This window comes from Carassius auratus, chromosome 4 (genome assembly GCF_003368295.1).
Source record: "Carassius auratus strain Wakin chromosome 4, ASM336829v1, whole genome shotgun sequence".
NCBI classification, from domain to species: domain Eukaryota; kingdom Metazoa; phylum Chordata; class Actinopteri; order Cypriniformes; family Cyprinidae; genus Carassius; species Carassius auratus.
The window spans coordinates 17,800,115-17,823,035 of record NC_039246.1 but is presented as its reverse complement, the minus strand read 5'-3'; the positions used below and the strand labels follow the sequence as shown (position 1 = coordinate 17,823,035).

Sequence of the window (22,921 nt, the reverse complement as noted above, 5' to 3'; positions counted from 1 at the left end):
TTCTTGTTTGTAAAACTGGTTTAAAAATAAAGAAAAAAAAGTTTTTTGTTTTTTTATTGTAAAAATGCTGAATGTTTTCTTTAAGGGGTAGGTTTAGGTGTACAGGATATAAATATATATATAACCTTGCTATCTGTACTGCATTGTGCTAACCAAGTCTTTTCATAGCACTTGTATTTTATTGCTCTTTTAGTGGTTTTGATTGCTTTGGCACATCAGAGCAAATGTTCTTTCACTTTTCCATTTGTCCTGTTGTTGACCGGCCCTGTCATAAATGGAACACTTCATGTGTACTTTCGGTCTTGCAGACTTACAATGGCCCCTTGTGTGGGCATGTCTTTTAAGTCCACAAGACCGTAGGTGTTCATTCTAGCATTCAAAAGGGTGCTCGCAAGGGGGCGAGCTCCACAGCAGACTGCTACTCAACAATCAAAGCGGCATTAAGTAACACAAAGTGTGCATTCAGAGAAAGACTGTGAGGGTTTAGAGGGTCATTTTGGATAGGGCCACATACTCAAGTGTGTGGAGTATGTCAAAAAGGGAATGTCTATCTGTATACTAGCGTTCTATATTCTTTTTCTATTCTATCTACTTGTTCTCTTTGTATATGTGCGTGTGTGTGTGTGTATGTGTTTGTGTGCCTACTTTAGCATATTTTGAGGATGAATTTGTACCCAAAAGTGAGCTAAATCTGATAAAAATCTCCAAAACCCTCCCTTTGGGGACATTCTCATTTGTAAAACTGGTTTAAAAAGAAAGTAAAACATTTTTTTTTTTTTTTTTGTAAATATGCTAAGTTTTGTGTAATGGTTAGGTTTTGGTGTAGGGAGAGAGAAAATACAGTTTGTACAGTATAAAAACCATTATGCCAATGGAATGTCCCCATTTAGATAGCTAAGTAATGTGTGTGTGTTTGTGGATACTTGTGTGTGTGTGTGTATATTTGTGTGTGTATAATTCAAGGTTTGATTTAAATTGTCATGACCCCTTTAAGCCCATAGTTGGGAGCATGTCAATAAGAAAACGGTGACACATTACTTTAAGGACCAGTTCTCACTATTACTAGTTGCTTATTAGCATGCATGATATTACTAGCACATTGGCAGTTTATTAGTACTTATAAAGGACAAATTAATTCCTTACTCTGCATGAGCATATATAAGATCCTATTGTAAAACTGTGACACAATGTATAACGAGTAATTTACAGCACCTTCATAAATTGAATAAAAACACATGATGCTAGGTATTTGTTCATCACTGAAGAAAGAAGAGTTGAAAAATATTGCTGGCTTGTACATCACCATCTTGCTTTGAATTAAATGCACTTGATGTCGAAGGCACCATATTATTCGAAAGAACAAACTGTAGTTTTTTGGATACTTTTTCCACTCAAGATTATTATTTTATAATTGAGTAATTATTTAATCTTGAGTATCTGTTTTAGATACTGCCACCTCTGAGTGCACTCATTCAATCCCACAATGTACGGTAAGAATTCTGCACAGTTGGAGAATGTTCATGTCATTTGTGAAAAGCATGAAAATTGAATCAGGAAATGTTAAGATTAGTTACCTGCTTCATTATGAAAAGAGCATATGAATTCTGGAAAGAAAAAATGAGAATTTTGGCAGTAAATGACATGAAACAAACAAATCAAATCACAGCCATTTTCAAAATTGCCTTAGCTCTTTTATGGAGAGAACTCCTAAGCTATTGCTAATTTTTTGTCCAATAAGCGTTGAGGATTATCTCTCTTATTTACATTTATTTGCATACTGAATTGTGATGGGTCATTTTTTCAAGCATCTGTTTGACTCTCTAGTCTTATATTTAACATTATATAGAAAACGCGCTCACTGTGGTGTAGACTTTTATTTACAGTAGCTATAGCCTACAGACGTATGTCTACCCAAAGTTCACGTGAAGCGTATGTGTCCTAACCATGTTCTTGAGGAACTGCATATTCCCTGCACGCAGCTCGCACGGACTCGCCCAAAAGTGAAAGTGAAAGAGAACGTGACGTTTAAACTAAAACGCGTACAAATGTGGCACCTCTCTGCCAGTCGCTGTTATTTCACATACATTCATGAGGATTTCACGAGGATTTACCCTTCGGCGATCCCTCTGAATTCTCCGTGACAAGTGGACATGCATATGCTCTTTACATTGATTTTCATAACGGCGGCAAATATGCATAGTATTGCCAGAGCAAGCGGTGAGTTTGGATCAACATTTCTTAAAAATACATGTTGAGCAAACCTAAACAGCGTTATTGCAGATACTGTGTTGAGGCTCAGCATTACTAGCTTATTGACTGTGGATTATGCTATTAATAACTGAACAGCTTGGCTAAAGCACGTTCTCTATGAGGGCCTTCAAAGTAAAAAAAAAAAACCGAAACCATGTATTGGAAAAAGAAACTGGTAAAGGAACAAGCTTGAATGTGGAATATGAAATAGCCTAGTGAAAACCCGTTCACGTGACAGTCCCTAAATTATGGAAATAAGAGGCCTACTTATAGGCGATTATTTGCAGCTTGATTATATATTTATGTGTATATTTATTTGTTTGTATTTGTTTAAATACCGTGATTTTTTCTATTTTTTTATGCTTGTAGAAAAATGGACAATGCAGTTGGTGTAAATGCGGGAATTGAATGCTGCTCAATGTGAGCAATTAAAACAATCGCAAAAAAACATTACATAGTCTAAATAGCTATGTTTGTCCAAATAAAGGCAGCTTTGTATTAACCAACGGCAAACCATGATCTGCTTTACTAGTTCAGCAAAGAAACCGTATGTACTGATACCTGGGCTGATTGTTTAGACATTAGAAGTTTAAGTGATTACATTTTTTTTTTCTAGATAGGCTATTAAATTAAGGGAATAGTTCCCACAAAAAATAAATAAATAAATAAAATAAATAAAAGAAATTCTGATACTATTTACTCTCCTTTATAGTTTGAAAGCCAAGTGCTATTATGAACACAAAAGGATCATTTTGAAGAATCTTCAAGCAGTTCTTTTTTAATACAACAGAGGTTTACAGTGACCAGTCTGTAGCTCCAATAAGAACCACAAATGACTTGTTTTCTGAAACCATACAGTGTTTTGTGTGGTAAACAATTACATGACGTTAACCACTAATCTTTCCCTCTAATTAGGATTCATTATGATAAAACTGGTTCTTTTCACATTGAACTCATCTGGTGATGACTGGTAAATGTCAGCATGAATAAACAGCAAAAATAGAATGTGTTTGTGCAAACCAGCCTTTATTTTTTTGGTTTAGACAACATTCCCAGAAATGCACACAAAGGAGGATGTGGCATTTTTGATCCGTTACAGAATGCTGAATTAGTTAAGTGAATAAGAACCTACATTTGGCTCAGCTAAAGCGGAATATATACTGTTGAAAAAAGTCACTCACATGTTGTCATCAACCTAAAGTATATTCATTTTTGTGCTGCACACAAAAGAAGATATTTTGAAGAATCTGGATAACCAAACAGTTGCTGGTCCACATTGACTGGGAAAAATACTCGGAAGTCACTGTGAACCAGCAACTGTTTGGTTTTCCACCTTCTATTAAAATAGAGTTTATGTTTAGCAGAAGAAGGAAACTCATTCAGGTTAAAAACAACTTTTGAGTGGGTACATGAAGGTATAAAAAACATAACACTAACCCATTTTAATTTTGGGGTGAATTATTGTTTTTATGTCAATAAAACACCAAATACAAAGAGAAAAATCACTCAATACTCTTGACAGAAAAAACACATAATACAGTTGCTTTAATAGGAATCAGTGTATAGTGTTTTATTTTTATTTGTTCATAAAAAAATTTGAATGCCCCTGCTAAATACTATTGTACCTGAAAGTAAAACACTTTATTATTATTGTATATTATGTGTATTTGTAATGTGTATCTTTGTTCTAATTTTTATTTTTAATAGCAAAGATAAAATAATGACAAAGATATTTATCTTCTCCCACTTTGGCCTAAATATCTGCAATACTTTTTCATATTTTGTGACCTTAATGTAACAAGCTTTTTCTTTATTATAGGAATATTAGTTTGGCTGTAATGCTCAAACAGCTTGCAAAATAGAAATCATGATATTTCAAAAAAGAATTGTGATTGTGCCCTCATAACAACAATTCACCCCCCCCCCACCCTCTGTGGGGTGGTTGAAAATGACTTCTACAGATTGCAAAGGCACATCTTTACTGCACAACAGCTCCCTCACATTTTCTTCCAACAATATAATCAGGTTATGCACTTTAGCTAATTTCCAATTCATTGAGATTATTCTCACTTAAGTCACTGAACATCAGCAAAGCTGGTGAAATAAGTGCTAAATTTTGAGGTGATTTGTGTTTCAGGGCTGTTTTTTAATAAAATGTAGGTGTCAGATAAATAGTGTGTCCTACAACCCCCAAACTGTAACTTTACCCTCTTCTTTTCAACAGCTATGCGTACAGTCTTGTCCAACAATGTACTGAAGATTTTTTACACCACAGATATAGCCAAGGATTTTTGTACCAGAATTATTTTAATCTGACCTTTTGACTTTTTATTTTACGCTTGATTTGATGATTTGAAACACACTTAAAGTGCAAGTTAAGTTTGTTGCATTCATGTTGGTCTAATATGGTTTGGAAAAGCTTTTTATACCACTTCAAAAACTTTTGATTTTTAATTCAATTAGTATTAATACACCATGTCTTTTAACCAGATAGTAAAAAATAATAACATATTTCCCTTGTGACCAGGAGAAGCAAACATTGCTAATAATATGTTGAAAAAACCCCGGGCCATTTTGTTTTTTTCAGATTTACTCGGGTTTGTTTTTCTGGTGTGTATCAGCTTTCACACCAGCTAAAGTAAACTCTGACAACAAGCTGACTGCCCCCGAAAAAGTTCCTTACAATCTTTGTGAAAGAAAGCATAACAACACTTACCTAATGGCTTTGGCATTGAGGTCTTGTCTGGGATTACATTGTGACTAGGTCACCATAGAATAAGTGGTAATAATAAGACTAACAATCATGAATTGATTCAAATTGTTTCAAATCCTTTTGAAGTATATGTAGAGCTATAGGTGCTACACAAACCCAAAATCAGGAAAGTCTTATCACTGTTGGTGGGCCAAGTTTCTGATCACCTAATAGCTGTCATTTATATTTATATCCACTTACCTGATGCCAGATAGCTGAATTTTATTTCAAAAAAAGAGAAATGCAATATAAATCAATATATTTCTTATCGTTATTCTTATTGTTTTTAACACATTTCCCATTTAGTCAACATTTTCCATCAACAGGTCGAATGTACATCTTGACATATGCAAATACTGTGATTCCCATTCATTGATTTATTTGTGACAGCCAACACATTATCAACACTGACTGCCACAAACAGCTTTTCCAAAAGGCTTTGACTTTGTTGAGAAAAACTGTACTATATAAAGTCAAAACGCCTTTGAAGGCAACTGAATATCTTCAGAAAAGTTTAGATGTCATTTTCATTGCATCATTTATATTTAGCTTGATAAATTAGCTTTCATAAGTGCAGTTCTGCTTTGTGTACAGCCAATATCATGGAAACTGCTGTATTTCTGCAGTTCCAAAAGCGCCACCTGCTGGCAGGGAATGGATAAGCATAGTCTATATATATATATATATATTATCATTCATATGTGATATTTCTCTTACTTTTTCTCAGGTGTTTGTGGAAAACCAGAACTGGCAGACAACACAAAACCTGTGTTATCATATATTGGAAAGACCATCGGTGAAACTATTCGCATTGAGTGTGCAAAGGGCTATGTAAGGAAAGCAGGGACATCCAGCCTGTTCCGATGCACTCAACAACAAAATAGCAACGCATGCTGGCACTCTGATCTTCCTCTCAAGTGTATACGTAAGAGTCTTGTTTGTTGTAAAGATACTTGATCCCTGGACATGAAATGTCTGCCCCTTGTTTATGGTCTGTGGATCAGTGGTAGAGCAATTGGCAGTACAAAAGGTCATGGGTTCAATTCCCAGGGAGCACACATACTGATAAAAAAAAGTATAGTCTCAAAGCACTCTGAGTCACTTTTTTATTAAATGCATTAATGTATATGTGGCCAACATTTTATTAAAATGAGAAAATAAATGTATAAATCACTGGAATAAATTCTGATTTGGTGGACACAGATACTACGTTTTTTGTTTCCCAAACTAAGTGCCATCTTCCTCATAGTTTAAAATGAGCTGTCAGCCTCAAGTTAGAAAAAGTCATATATTTTTGGAAAAACATAAATGATGACAGAATTTCACATGAATCTTTATTAAGCTAAAGCTATGTTTATATATATATATATATATATATATATATATATATATATATATATATATATATATATATATATATATGTGTGTGTGTTCTTACCCTTATGAAGGGAATTCACTAAACAGAAAAAGTCTGTTTGTCCATGGTCCCTAAGCGTAATAGCTGAGTCTTATTCACTAACCATCACAATCCAGTTTACTGTCAATTAACATTCCTTTTTTGTGCAAACATGCCTCCTTTAGGCTAATTGCAAACTGTGCTTTAATTACAAAAATTGCCTGTTACAATTTGCTCTGCACTGTTGCCCCCGATTAATGATTGAAGGCACTTTCAAAGAAACCACGGCTATGGTCATTAGAAATGAAAATCACTGAAAATAACTATGCTTTGGCAAAACATGGTAAACATGACATGATTCTGAAATGTAGAAGTTGGTTTATCTTAACAGATATCAGATTATCAATGTAGTGATTTTATTGTTTCTACTTTGCAGCTGATCCCAGAAATCCACCTGTGGCCACAAGTAAGTGCCATCTTTCCTAATTCCTCTCTTTTCTGTATATGTTGTTGAAAAGTGCAGTGTGTCATTTATGCACCTCAATACCAAATGGAATTTAATAAATAGCACACATCACCCTTGAGACCTATCACCAAGATAGGAAGTCGACTTAAATCTCTGGTATTATTTATTTGCTTTAGCAGAGCCCACAAGTCCTCATCCACAAGTCACATCATTGACCACAGAAAGAACAACAAGTAAGCATCCCACACTTCATGACACAAGCTCGCCAACCACAGGTATGTGTGTTATATTGTGCTAGTATGTGTTGATATTGTTTGGGTAGGCTTACATTTAAGTTAATTGCATGACACACTCCAGCAACAGGACATATAGCTTTGACAACAACAAATGAAGTTTTCACAACCAAAACAAGAAGAACCACCAGCCAGCCTTTGATGAGCACAACAAAAGAGACGGAGTCTATTACAACAACCAATGAGACAACAACCAGCTACACAAGCAGAGAATATATGACAACAACATCGTCACATACGCTGTCAGGCTCTTTCACTACAACAACAGGTGAAGCCATTTACTATGATGGGTTAAGGTGCATGGGGCTAACTAGTTAACACAAAAATTAACATTCTGTCATTAATTACTCACCCTTGTGTCATTCCAAGCCAATATGACTTTCTTTCTTCCACAGAACCCAAAAGGAGAAGTTTAGCAGAATGTTCACGCTGCTCTTTTCCATATAGCATATAAAAACTAAGAGCTGTCAAGCTTTTTAATTACTCATGTATACATTCAATCTTCCTATAACAGGTTGTATCAAGTTTGAAAAAGTCATAGAGGTTTGGAAAAACATAAATGATGACAGAATTTCCATATTTATCTTTACTAAGCTAAATCATTGTTTAGGTATAAAAATATGTCCTCACACTTATTAATCCGGGCTCAGACTACAGGTGTTTTAAAATCTTTACCGATTATGAAATCTGGTTGCAGCACACCCATAAAGAGAATCTTCACAGATTGTCTTCCCTCAAATCTTATACTGTACATATAGACATTAGTTAACATTCTAGCAGCTTTCAACACTCATGCAGTACGTTCAAAACTGAGGCGATTTCACTCCAGAGTGTGGTGTGTTTTGGACACATCTCCACTATTTAAAGGACCCATACAGCAGCTTGTTTTGTGGTCATGCACTGGTTATTATGAAAGTTCTAATGTAATCATAGCCAGAGGTGCAATATTCTATGTAATTTAGAAATAAATTGGCCTAAAAATTTTAGAGCGGAATTCACTAAACTGTAAAACCCTATTTGCACATGGTAATTCAGTGTAATATCAAAGTTTTATTCACTAACCATCCCAATCCACTTTACAGAGTACAAGGCTGAAGTTGCACTGCATCGTGAATATTTAAATTAACTAGTCAAGTTACCACCATTCCTTTTCATGCAAACATGCCTCCTTTAGTCTCAATATAGACTGTTCTTTATTTGCAAGAATTGCCTAGCAGAATTTGTACTGCACTATACCCACCAAATGAAACTAAGCAATAAATTAACGTAGCCTAGGCACTTTTTATGTGCATTTTATTTCAATGGTAATTTTAACCATGTGATGACATTGCCAACCCCTGCAATATATGTATATTTTGAACAAGAATAGGTCAGCACTGTTAGCACATCGTCCCCTTGGAATTATAAGGTTCTATCTGACATTTTTGTCAAAATTGAGTTATTCACATTTTCTTATTCTGTGAAAATTTATTTACATTATGTGATGTTTTATTTTAAGTTGTGTACATTTTGGGATTTTTTATTGAAAAAACAAAAAAGTTCTATCTACAGAAGTCTATGGAACACAAAAACTTTAAAGCTCAATATCTCAAAACTACTCAGAACGCAGATAGAACCTTGTAATTCCAAGGGGACGACATGCAAAACACACTTTTACTGGCTGGAGTTCATTCTTAGTGATACAGTTCTCTTCTGACCAGATGAAACCAGCAGTTCAATTCTAGGCAAAAAGCAAAGTAAGATTGTGCAGAAGAAACATCTCTTTCCTGTGGTTTTGTCCCGGTGGCCATCTAGGAGACAAGGTCTTTACTGTGGATCTGTCTCTGTAGCTCATATAGTTGTCCTGGTCTCTGCTAACATTCAGGGCTGTAGAGGTCCTCTCTAGGTGCTTATCCACAATCTGTTCTGGATACGTACTGGATCCAGGTGACTGGAGTGACCATATGATTTGGATACAGACTGGATCTGGTGGCTACGGTGACCTCGGAATAAGAGAGAAGCAGACTAATATTAGCATAGATGCCATTCTTCTAACGATGTAGCAAGTACATATGGTTTCCGGTTTACCTAATTAAGAAAACTGATTTGAATATTAGAAATGTGTTGGTGTGTTATGTGTAAACCAGGTTAAAGAGGTGGGTCTTGAATCTAGATTTAAACTGACAGAGTGAGTCTGCCTCCCGAACAGTGTTATGTAGGTTATTTCAGAGTTTGGGTGTTAAATAGGAAAAGGATCTGCCGCCTGCAGTTGATTTTGATAATCTAGATATTATAAAATTGCCAGAGGTTTGAGAGCGCAGTGGACGTGGAGGACTTTAGCGCAATAAGAACTTGTTCAAATACTGAGGTGCTAAACTATTCAGGGCTTTATAAGTAATAAGCAAGATTAAAAAATCTATATATTGTTTGATAGGGAGCCAGTGCAGTGTTGACAGAACCGGGCTAATATTATCATACTTCCTGGTTCTAGGAAGAACTCTAGCTGCTGCATTTTGGACCAGCTGGAGTTTGTTTATTAAGCATGCAGAACAACCACGAGATGGAAAAATGCAGTTTAACAAATGGTAGAAATGTGGCTTTCAAAGGAAAGATTGCTATCAAATAGCACACCTAGGTTCCTAACTGATGTCTTAGACGGTGAAGTCTTAGACAGTGTTCTAGGTTATTACATGCAGAGTTTTTATGTCCTATAATTAACATTTTTAGTGGTAAGAAATTACTCCTATTTCAGGTTTTTATATTTACTATGCATCCCATACATTATTTAATTGGTATGTTTCTCTGGGCCTCGAAGAAATATAGAGCTGAGTATCATCAGCATAACAGTGAAAGTTAACACTGTGCTTCCTGATGATATCTCCCAAGGGTAACATGTAAAGCGTAAATATAAAATCCCAAGTACTGTGCCTTGAGGTACTCCATACTGCACTTGTGATCGATATGATACCTCTTCATTTTCTGCTACAAATTGATGGTGGTCAGATAAGTATGATTTGAACACTAAGATCCAATAGCACTAACAGAGAGATAGAACCATGATCAGATGATAAGAGCAGGTCATTTGTAACTCTAAGGAGAGTAGTCTCAGTACTATGATACGGTCTAAATCCTGACTGGATAACCTTACATATACCATTTTTCTCTAAGAAGGAATATAATTGTGAGGATACTACCTTTTCTAGTATATTGGACAGAAAAGGAAGATTCAAGATCAGTCTGTAATAACTAGTTCTTTGGGGTGAAGTTGTGTTTTTTTGATGAGAGGTTTAATAACTGCCAGTTTGAAGGCTTTGGGGACATATCCTAATGACACTGAGCAATAAATAATAGTCAGAAGAGGATCTATGACTTCTGGAAGCACCTTTTTTAGGAGCTTAGATGGAATAGGGTCTAATATACATGTTATTGGTTTAGATGTTTTAACAACTTTCTCTACTGTTCTAGAGAATGAGTGGAACTGTTCTTCATGTGATCTATAGTGCACTGTCTGATGCGATACTGTAGCTGACGGCAGCATGGTTACAATTTTATCTCATATAGTATCGATCTTAGAAGTAAAGTAGTTCATAAAGTCATTACTGCTGTGCTGGTGTGAAATGTCAGCACCTGTTGATGCTTTATTTTTCATTAATTAATTTAACTACTGTATTGGATAAATACCTGGGTTTATGTTTGTTTTCTTCTAAAAGAGATGACAGATCAAAGACAAATCATAGTTCAGTGGTGCCTGGGCAGAAGAGGGAAGGGGGGGCAAGTTCGGGAGTGAGTTCAGCTTCCTGACAGCCTGGTGGATGAAGCTGTCCTTCAGTCTGCTGGTCTTGGCCTGGAGACTCTGCAGTCTCCTCCCTGATGGCAGCAGGCTGAAGAATCTGTGTGACGGGTGGGTGGGATCACCTGCGATGCAGAGGGCATTGTGAGTGAGAAGGGTTCCATAAATGTCCTGGAGGGAGGGGAGAGAGACACCAATGGTCTTCTCAGCTGCTCTCACTATGCGTTGCAGAGTCTTTCGGCAGGACGCGTTGCAGGCGCCATACCACACAGTGATGCAGCTTGACAGAATTTTCTCGATGGTGCCTCTGTAGAAAGTGTACATGATGTGGGGCGGGGCTCTGGCTCTCCTCGGAGGAAGTAGAAATGGTGATTTGATTTCTTGGCCAGTGCTGCTGTGTTTTTTGTCCAGGAGAGGTCCTCTGTGATGTGCACACCCAGGAACTTGGTGCTACTCACTCTCTCCACAGTCGCACCGTTGATGGTGTGGTGTATTTTGCCGGTTCTCCAAAGAATCGAACTCAGTCAGGGATTTTTCTCTCAGAAGAAAAGACTTTATTTTGCGCAAAACAAAGCCGAGAGCTCCTGGCAAGGAGATCTCTCGTATACTATTGGGTTTTTCCTTGTATACACTATATGGGGCGGTTCCACATAGTCAACAACTTTATCTTTAGTCTACACATTTCATACATCCCTAGAGGAGAGGCCCTCTGCTTGATTTACGCAGGCCCTCAATGTATATCTGACCCTGTGTTTCTTATCAGTTTGGTACATTCCAGGGCGTAGGCAACTTTCTATTAGATTTTAATAGAATAATAACTTAAAACAAAAATGGCTAGATTCACATTGATTATATACTTGATTAATTAAAACCTTACTACTAAAAATCTTCCACATATTCTCCCCTTTGAGACTTAATAAGTCTCACATTTGATTATTCTTATCCAGAGTGCTACTCCATAATCCAGTCATATTAGTTACACTACCTAGTGACTAAATAAGTCACATTGTATTATCACCAGTGACTAGATTATGAAATTCCACTCTGAGGGATTACTGGACCAAACATCTCTCTCCTTTTTTGATTAGGAGCGAGTAAAAGATCCAGTCTCCCTATTTCCTTCTTTAATAGTACACAATGTTAAAAGCGTGAGCGTGCAATTGGTTCAGCATTTGCCTGTGGTTATCACAGTTATGTATAAAAGACATAAACATACATACATCATGTCACACATTGAATATCACAAGATTATAAGAGTTGATCTTCGGCTCAGATACCTTACGTATCGTAGAGAGCCTTTTCGGTTACCTTAAAAAATCTATTTCCCATTGTCTTGACATCTTTGAATTTAATTTGCTTAGCTGTGGCTTTGACTCGTGACCTCAATATAGGAAGAATACAGTATAAAGAATAGTAAATATCCTGTTAATAATGCACTTCCTAAAAACTTTCCCAATTTAGTTATAAACTATGCTCCCCATGCTCCTAACTGTAAATCAAACCAGTCTTACATTTTATTATCTTTTCCAACAGTTTCTTTATCTACCCTTCTTAGCCTTTTCAATTTGATCAGTACTTCATTAAATGCTCCTTCTTGAGCAGTATTATTTGGTATATAAATACAGCATTGTCCCCCAAACATAACACATACTTTTCCTTCTTCAATTCACAAATAATCTTGAGCTTTTCTATTTTGCTCCTTTCATTCTATTTGTTGCATCCAATTGCTCTATTCTCCCTTCTATCCTTCCTACATCCATATTTCCCTTCTCATAACCTTCAAATTCTTCATCTACCATTCCTTGACATTCTTTTTCCACTTTTTCTTTTCTATTTGTTGGCTCATATCTGCACCCAAGTATTTTGATCTCAATAGCAGTCCCATCATTCTCTCATTCCATCTTCACCAGGGAGACTCTTTGCGAGTCGTTGCAATGGTCTTTCCCTCGTTGGCAAGGGTGGGTCGTTACTAGCACGCCATTCATCCCTCACTTCATGCTGTGTGGAGTTGTTGAAGCTGGTTGGATTATTTTAAGGTTAGAGATGTGAACTCAGGTGTCACTCTGTAACCATTTTGCTGATTAATGCCAGGCTCTCTTGAGATCATAACTGCACCCTCACTGGTTCTCTTTGATGGGGCGAAGCATTCCTTGGTCTTACTGGAACTGCTGTCACCTGTAAATGGAAAACTTAAGAGTTTTTTGTTAGTGTTATCAAGCATGCTAATTTGCTCATCTTGCTAGTCGTCCTTCTTGGTGTGACCTGTGGAAATGTAATGTGGGTTGAGGGCTGTCCTGGCCCCTTTTTGAGTTTTCAATTTCAATTTACAATTCCAGTGCTGTCTTTACTATTTTTTAATTCATTTCAATTTTATTCTCAACAATTTGCTTATTTAGTTATCTCTTTGTTTTGTAAACTGAGTTCCACTAGATTAATGGATAATTTATCTAAGCCTATGTTGCTCAGTAGCATAGGCCTTTTGACCTGGAAAACACTCAACCCACTTTATGTTAACATTTAGAAAGACAATATTTTATCCTTTTGACACAAAATCAGCTCCCTAATGTTATGCTGAAAAGAAAGTTAGATGTGGGTGGACAGAGCAAGCTTGCTTTGCTCTGCTCTGCCTTCCCATGTTATACGCTGCGCAAAGACCTAGGTACTGACCAGGAAACTTAACCAAATTCATCCATGGTCATTATTTTTCTGGGCATAAGTTTGCGCTGTGGGCCCACATTCAAATTTGTATACAGCTGTTTGGGCAAATTGATTGAATTGCCTCAGTGTCTCGTCAGACACTCTCTTTCATGCCATACAACACCATCATTCATACTTTTTCACACACTTTCACTCCCCCTTTTTTTTTTTTTTTTTTGCCAAAAACTTTTATTTTCTTCTCCTTTTTTCAAAATCTCATAGATGAATTTGTTTAGAATATTAGGCCTAGGCATTGGGCATTTGAGAGAGCCAATTATAATTTCTCAAATGTCACTTGTTCGTCTAATTTAAAGTTTTTAGTCAAATACTTTTTTGTTATTGCTCATGAGCAACTCTGAGAAGAGGATTGGAGATCTCTGTAAATCTTGGATCCATGGTCATCAACATTTCCATCTTGTTATCCCCAGTGATGACAGCATATTTGATTTCATGATTTTGGATCTTTGGAATAATTTTTTATTCAATATTATTTTATTCAGTTTTACCTTAGAAAATTACCTTTAAACAAAATGGAGTGACCAATATTTCTATTTTTTTCAACCATATATATTTTTTCTATTGTTCATCAAGATACCCTTTTTTTTTTTTTTTTTTTTTTATTCTCTTTTCCCAAAGCACTCAGCATTGTTGTCAAGTATTCAGTTATGCATTTTCCCCTAGTTGGTTAATGAAACAGCCCTACTATGCCAAATCCAGCTCCATGTTTATCTGATCGGTGAGTCAAGTACTCACTTCTGTCTGTCAGAATATATATATATATTTTTTTCTTTAAAATATAAGATTGGACTGGAACCTATTGAAAAGCAGATAGAGAGTTAGTTAAAACACAGAATTTAAAGAAATGCTGTGAGACCAGTGAATAATCAAGATTAAAACATAGTAAATAAGATAATGAAATAAAATAATTAACATTTGAAGCAGTCTCTATAGTGTTCATTGAATATGCAGGACCTGTGCACTGAAGGGATGGAAGTCCTTCTGATGACATCATCAGCCTGGGCTGTTGTACTGGGTCGTCAGTCTGTGATGGCACTCAAAGACCTGATGTTGTGGAGTACGGTCTCTGTTGTTCCTCTGCTTCGCTTCTGGTTGCTTTCTGCCAGAGTTTGGCATTTCATAATGTTCTTTTCACCCTCAGGAAAAGTCTCAAGTGAAAGATTCACCTTTTCCTGCTTTTATTCAGTCTTTCTCCTTGCTGCAGTGTGTTCTTCTCTTTTAGGAGGTTATAGCGTCCATTAGCCCCTCCCTCTTCTTCTCTCTGCTGCTGTGTTTGCTGCTTTGCCACTTCTCCAGTTCATTGCTTTCCTTTGTCAAGGCACTGTTCCAGAAATCATCTGAAAGTTTAACACTCAGAGACTGCATTAATCAAATGTACCTATGTAACTTCTGACCAAATTGTTTCTGAGCAGTCAGCTCTTTTTCAAATTTTATATACTTTTAATCCTCCTCTTTCAGTGGTCCCTTAATAAAAACAAAATCATCTGGTTGAAAACAGCAGTTCTCTTATTCTTTGTTAGTTAAGCAAGTTCTTCATTGCAGAAAAATAGCAAGCATTTTTTCTTCTTTGCAAAATGCAGAAATCAGCTACCTTTATTATCTAAGTATACTGCAATAAAATAAAATAAACCCTTTTATAACAGCATGACATGCGCATGGTAAAATAAAGACTTCAATCATCATTTTTCTTCTATATTTGCATACATGATTCAGCATAATCTGGTATTGGTGAATTAATGTTTCCTAACCAACATAAAATAATTCCTATTATTGTAAATAAAATAATTAAATTAAATTATTTAAGCAACTAGTTCCCTTCCTATTGTAAAATGCCTATGGCTTTTGTATCAAAATGTCTATTAACTTGGTCACCCAATCTTGCTTTCATTCCACATTGCACAAGTTATTTATTTTATTTTTTACATTTAAACAAGCCCAATCTCTGAAACTCTGTAATGGATTAATTTTTATACTGTGTCCCAGGGATAACAAGATACAAATTTTAGATGTCTTCACATATTAGGTATAAAGTTTTAAGCACGTGCATCTTTTAAATTAATTAATCTATTAATATAAGTTATTAAATAATAAATGCATATCTTATTTTTATTAATTTATTATTATTTCTATATTCCACCATATCTACCATCTCTATATTAGTCCATTTCTTGGAACATTTGTATTTATTTTTCTCTAAAACAACCTTCATACAGTTAACTTTATTGTTTTAGGGCTCCTGCACTTATCCTTTCTGGGTTGCCTCTGTGTTTTCACAGCTGGCTTATTTTCCTCATCCATGTCTAACTGCCCTTCTAACTCTAGTTCTCCTGTTACCTCCATGGTTCCCTTGAGTATTGGGAATTCTCCTGCTAAAGGCAGATAAGGCAGATCTGGGTCGAGTCCAATTCTACCAGTTCACACCAAAGTGAAGGTCCAGGAACGGTGCTCGACCCTTACCCACCCAATACGGAATTTATTTGTTCATACATTCATCATCGTTCACACAGTCATTCGTCCGGACACAGTTACATCCACACAACAAAACACAGCTCTTCCTAGAGCTCCTTAAGGGCCCACCTATTCAGTCCTTAGAGAATTTCACTTATACTTTCTCAAAGCGGTATCCGTGGGACTTTTCCTCGCGATTCCTTAACTAATCTGCTTATCCGTTTATCACTGCCCTTTCCTAGGTCACAGCTATCCAATAAACACAGAACATTGCATACAATGTCTTTCTGCCTACACCATTTTTGTTTTAAATCAAGGTTACCTTCCAAGGCTTTCCTATTAATAACCCAAATATGTGCATGCAGTTATTTCTTCTGGAGTAAAACCCCTTTTTCAATTTAGATATCCTATTATTTTTCTACATTTGGAAGAGCAGATTTTAAGTGTCTTTACCACTCAGAACTGACCAGTCAACAACACACACTAATTATATAAGCAAAAATGCTTACCTTATTCTATGGTGGCCACCACTGTGTGTGTGTGTTGCTCATCAGTCAGCTCAAAAGCAGTCGTCCACTCTGCTCCTTTCCAGTCCCATCTGGGGTGCAAAATATGTGGTGTATTTTGCCGGTTCTCCAAAGAATCGAACTCAGTCAGGGATTTTTCTCTCAGAAGAAAAGACTTTATTTTGCGCAAAACAAAGCCGAGAGCTCCTGGCAAGGAGATCTCTCGTATACTATTTGGTTTTTCCTTATATACACACTATATGGGGCGGTTCCACATAGTCAACAACTTTATCTTTAGTCTACACATTTCATACATCCTCTGCTTGATTTACGCAGGCCCTCAATGTATATCTGACCCTGTGTTTCTTGTCAGTTTGGTACATTCCAGGGCGTAGGCAACTTTCTATTAGATTTTAATAGAATAATAACTTAAAACAAAAATGGCTAGATTCACATTGATTATATACTTGATTAATTAAAACCTTACTACTAAAAATCTTCCACAATGGTCAGAGGAACGTGCTGAGTGTGTGCTCTCCTTAAGTCTACAACAACCTCCTTCATCTTCTCCATGTTCAGAGAGAGATTGTTGTCACTGCCCCACCTGGACAGGCGGCTCACCTCGCTCCTGTAGTTTGTCTTATCATTGTTGCTAATGAGACCCACCACAGTCGTGTCATCTGCAAACTTAATAAAAAAGTTGGAGTTGTGTGAAGGTGTGCAGTCATCTCTTATCATCCCTTGGCTGCATAATTTCAACACCATCAACATCAATTCCATGCATCAGTATTAAATCTAGAGTATGATTTCAACAATGAGTAGAACCTGACACGTGTTGTCTAACCGCAGTAGAGTTCATTATGTCTATCAATGCTGGTCCCAATGCATCTTTTTCATTATCAACATGGATATTAAAATAACCAACAATTAAAACTTTATCTGCAGCCAGCCCTAACTCGGATATAAAATCAGCAAATTCTTTAATAAATTCTGTATGGTGCCCTGGTGGCCTTTATACAGTAGCCAGTACAAACATCACAGGATTTATCATCATTAACACTTGTTTCTCTGGATAATGCTATATTAAGGACCATTACTTCAAACATGTTATATCCGATCCCGCCCTCTGAGAAATACTGAAAATATTTTTTTAGAAACTGAAGCAACACCTCCCCCCCCCTTTACCTTTTGGACACAGCTCATGTTTATAACAGTAATCATGGGGGGTAGACTCATTTAAAATAATGTAATCATCAGGTTTTAGCCTGGTTTCTGTCAAACAGAGCACATCTAGGTTATGTTCAGTGATCATTTCATTTACTAAAAGTGTTTTCGTAGAAAGGGACCTGATATTCAATGAGCCAAGCTTTATCATTTGTTTATTCCGTTACACTTTTTTCGATAGTCCACTTTAGACATTCTGCTAACAATAAGTAACTTTGTAACTACAAGTCAACTACATGTCAACTAATTCTCTTTAATTTGCAACTAAATGTCTACTAACTCTCAGAGAAGACTGTTAGGGTAGGTTTAGGTTAAGTATAATTTGACTATAAGTTGATAAAGAAAGTGTTAGAAGATATTAAGCAGATAGTCTACTAATACACTACTAACTGCTAATTGACATGTAGTTGCAAAGTTATTTACTGTTAGTAGAATGTCTAAAGTGAACGATCAAAATAAAGTGTTACCATTTATTCATATTACATTTGTTTTCTTATTTGTTGAACATCAATTAAATTGTTACTCTTAAATTGGTTTGGTTTTTTTCTAGTTCTTGGGACAGACACTATCTCTATATTGTGATATCTAGATGACAGAGTCTCTATGTTCTGAGAATTAACTGTTTCTGTGGCGTAAACAATGGATTAAAATGTTCAAAGAGAACCTTTTTAGAATATTGCATGCTAATTTTCTATTTAGTTAAATTTCAAATGTTCTCAAATAACTTTGATCTAATTTAATGATGTCTGTGGGGATTTGTATGTAGAGGCCCTGACCTCCACATTACCCCAAGAGATTAGGTTACATAAAGATCCCAGTGTTGAACTTGAATTTGAAACAAGACAGGATGCATACCACACTTTGACAAGATCTTCCTTTTATGTACAAAAAATGTTGGTGCATAATCACAACTACATATCACCAAACCCAGAGTGTACAAAACTAACCACGTACAACCAGGAAAAAGACATGACACACTAGGGCTGTGCAATTAATCTAAAAAATGATTCGATTTAGATTTTGGCCTCCAAGGATTATGAAAATCCAATAATCGAGATAAAACGATTATTGTGCCCCATTCCTCCCCCTTTTGCAGCACTGTGCTTTCGTTCCGCCATAAAAGCCTAATTTCCATGCAAATCAGTAAAATCATGTAACGTGACATTTGCAAAATGGAATGTGCATGAATTATCGAAGTATATTTATTCATTCTTTTAAAAGCACCCACCTTTACACATGGGCATACATTTAATCAAATAGGGGACAATAAACAACATTTCTCATGCTATTTTTCAAGGGGAACACCATGTTTTGTCTTAATATGGGGACTTTTTGTACCTGGCATTTTGGTGCACTTAAAAAAAGTGATCTTGCCAATTCTGTCAATCTCTCTCAATCTTGTCTTAATACTTTCTTTACACTTTTCTACATATGAGTTACTAGTAAACTAGCTACCAAACAATCTAGATGACATTATAAATGATAAATGCATCAGTTAGCATTTTTTGTCACGACTAATTGGTTAATGACTCAACATTAATTGTATTAAAGAGAAAAGATTCACTGCATCTGATGTTTAAACTGAATGAAATAGTCTTGACAGCCTACTTACTGGTCTTCCAGAGCTACTGAATTGTGTATATAGGCTTTTAAACTTAAAACATATTTATTTATTTACTTATTTTTTCCTTTCTTGTTTGCACAAATTAAGTATATATTGTTATATAATTAAAAAAGTGTGGTTTTAATTATATTTTTAAGGGGTACAACCCTCAGAAAAGGTGTGACCATTTTTTGTTTCTGACTTTGACAATAAATAGGTATTTTTACTGCTGCACCTTTATGAACTCCCTTATCTCAGAATATAACTCTTCATGATACTGCCTTTTTCAGTGTATACAGGTGAACAACAGTAACAAAGTCTGTGGCAGTGTCAGCATATGCTGGCTTGCAATCAATGAACTAAAGAGTGCTCGCCACTATTGACATCTTTCTTACAGATTTTAATTTATAATATTAAACTTATCTGATCTCCTACAACTGGCCTCATTTTCCTTCTCCTGTTTTTATTTGTATTTTTTATTTCTATCTTTTATTAGGAGTCAATGCATCTGTGAGGACCTCAACTATTTCTGAAGGTAATTTCTTTTCCTTATTCATAGGGACAATATTCTCAGTCTTCTTTCTTTATCATTATTCTCTATCAATCACAAAATCAATTACATGGAATTTGAACCTGAATTTCTTTGACTAACCTGAAAATTTGAGACCAGTAGAAACAGTAACAAAGAATAAAGCCACGATTGCAAGCTTGCAAGCTATCTACATTTCTGTCACTGCATCGCAAGATGTAATAATCCATTTTAAACAAATCAAAACTCTTATAATATTTGTATGCATATCTTTCATATAATTTTAAGGAGCTGTCAAGCTCCCAAAATGCTGAAAACTACAGTGAAAGCAGTACTTTAAGAAGTACATATTCATGAACTGTAAGTCTCACGAAGCTATATGACATCTTGTTCATGAAGCAGATGGAAATTCTAGTTATTCATTAAAAATCTTCCCCTCTGCTATAGTTCTATACACATGCATTTATTAAAACATGAAAAAACATGCTTTTACATCACTGGTTGTTGTATGTTCTTACATGTAAACTAAACTTTAGAGCAGTGGTCTCAGACTCAATTTCTGGAGCATCACAGTTCTGCAGAACTTCGCTCCAAACAGCTGCAAAAGCTGTGGCCTTTCAGGAATTGAGTTTGAGACTGGAGGGATGATGTTCAGTTAAAAACATCTTTCAGTGTGTTCTTCACAAAAAAAAAAAAAAAAAACTTCTCAGTGGCAACAGAAGACTTGGAATATAGCATAGAAATCATATGGGCTTTATTTATATGGCGTATTTATGTTTTTGGAGCTCTAAAGCCTGTTAAACTGTTTATGATTTTTCCACTCCATGAAAACACAATTTTCATCATGTTAAATGATAGAAATTAATCATTTAGGCTTGGAACAACGTGACATTTTGAACAAAATAAACCTACTTAAAATCTCTTTCATTTAGGAGGAAATGCAGGGGCAGCCTTTTCTAATGCTTATACATGTAAGTGCCATTTATTGCTGTTAATTTCTTACACACACAAACTACTCTTCTCTACTTTGTGCTAACTAATTTTTTTTTTTAACAAGTTCCATTGTTGTTGTTTTTTATTTTTTTCAACACTTAGCAACAGCAGGTGGAGTTACAGTAATAATTCTCCTTTGCCTGGTGGGAGCATTCATTTTCGTGTGGTATGTTTTAAATCTATTGATGTTTGAAGTTTGACTTTTTGTAGCCTCTTTTTTAATAATTTTCACCTTTTAATCCACAGCTTAAGACGTCGAAATCATAGAAACCACCATGAACATCACCCCCAACCAGATCTCTGCATTTCTTACTCAGCTTTACCAGTCGGTGCATCTGAACCCAGTTCGGCTCAATCAAACAAAGCTGAAAACTCCACAGAAGGCTCTGTCATTGACAACAATCCAGTCATCACCCATGGTGTGGACACTTGTGATGAGCTCCTCCCACGAACAGACTCCTGATAAACCTTGTTCAAACTGTCGGTCCAAATCTAAATTTTTGAGCATACAGTATCTGATTGGAATCTGATCATATTTAGCAAGTGCGAACGGGGAAAATAAATCTCATGGAATACCATTTTTTACACATCTGTTTCAAGATACTTTAATTTGTTGCCTGTTCAGATCCCATTTCTGGACATCTGATTCAAGTCTGACCACTTTTGACTGGGTTTCGTCACTTTTTCATGCCATGTTTAATGTAAATACATCAGATTTGCTTATAGAAAACACGCCAAATGTCTTTGCAAAAACAAGGTTTGTGTTGTTTTGCAGTGCAAGTCGAGCAGGAATGTACTGCTCGATATACTGCACACCTCTTTTAATAGAGACAGGTGGAGACAGTGAAATGGAAAAAAGCCACTGCCTCATAGGAGATGTAAATAATCCAGTATTTATACATAATAATCCAGAACAGATAATGCAGATAATCCAGTAATAATACTGTAGGTAATAATCCAGAGCAATGGCAATAATGCATGCCGATAATGCAGATACTCCATTAAACAAAAGGGCAGCACTGGACACAAAAATCGAATGTGAACAGTTGGGATACACAGTGTGGACATTCATTGATCTGATTCCAGTCAGATGCACAAAATACTTCACACTCCACGAAATACACCACCATAAATGCACGTTTAATCACTTCCATCTAATGTACCTCATCTAACTCTCCAGTCTTTTAATGTTATCATGAAATGAATAAAGTTTTTATATTGTTTTTAATACATTGTGTTTTTATGTATATTTTTTCAATGACAAAACACACGAGTAACATTTAGATAAATGGCTGCAAAAAGTGTCTCCCTACACTGATCATTCAATAGAAATGATTTGAATGCAAACACACTTGTGACTGTGCATTTTGTAATACGTATTAAATTATTGTGCATAATTGTCAGGGTTTGGAAACAGATATTTTGATACCCTAGGCAAGATATCTTTTGTCAACCATCCACATTTCTTTCTAACAACAATTCAGCTTGAATTAAGGATTTTATTTGGAAGCTTCATGTTCAAATAATTTGTTCAACTTAAATATCAAATGCATTATGATTGCACTTTATAATTTCAGGGGCTTTATCACATGCAGTAAGCATCAGAAATAGATTGTGGTATGGCAAGTAATGTAATAGACCAGTGGTTTTCAACCTGTAGGCCGCAGTGGTATTGCAGGTGGGCTGCCAATTACTAATAAAAGAAATAATAATATTGTTAATAATGTAAATGTAAAAAGTCATAACAATAACAATTTCATATATATATAATTAAAGAACAAAAAATAAATATTATCCTGTAACTATGCTTCCACTATTCGAGCTCGCTGAATAAACTGCCAATTTATCTTAGATATTTTTGCTGCATATGCTACTGAACAACAAATTCAAACATGCATAAATGGCTGTCAAGAGGGTTAACATAAATGGCTGTCAACATGTTCCCTCCTGACTGCATGCTCCACTGACTGTCTACCT

At 35.7% G+C, this 22,921-nt stretch overlaps 1 protein-coding gene across 8 annotated transcripts in view; it reads left to right on the top strand.

Moving 5' to 3' along the window:
* The first annotated feature begins 1,871 nt into the window (after positions 1-1,871).
* The window catches only part of LOC113061357 (interleukin-15 receptor subunit alpha), a 33,979-nt gene continuing 12,929 nt past the window's right edge, over positions 1,872-22,921 (top strand). Inside the window, exons 1-9 of one of the 8 annotated variants that reach the window (XM_026230426.1) lie at positions 1,913-2,217; positions 5,730-5,927; positions 6,835-6,864; positions 7,044-7,097; positions 7,222-7,425; positions 19,919-19,957; positions 20,884-20,922; positions 21,047-21,110; positions 21,191-22,172. In XM_026230426.1, coding sequence (XP_026086211.1) covers positions 2,151-2,217; positions 5,730-5,927; positions 6,835-6,864; positions 7,044-7,097; positions 7,222-7,425; positions 19,919-19,957; positions 20,884-20,922; positions 21,047-21,110; positions 21,191-21,407 — 912 coding nt within the window. In that variant the 5' untranslated portion in view covers positions 1,913-2,150 and the 3' untranslated portion in view covers positions 21,408-22,172. Of the gene's footprint in view, positions 2,218-5,729; positions 5,928-6,834; positions 6,865-7,040; positions 7,140-7,221; positions 7,426-19,918; positions 19,958-20,883; positions 20,923-21,046; positions 21,111-21,190; positions 22,173-22,921 lie in introns of those variants that run through there. The other 7 variants (XM_026230421.1, XM_026230415.1, XM_026230406.1 and 4 more) reach the window with 7 other exon arrangements.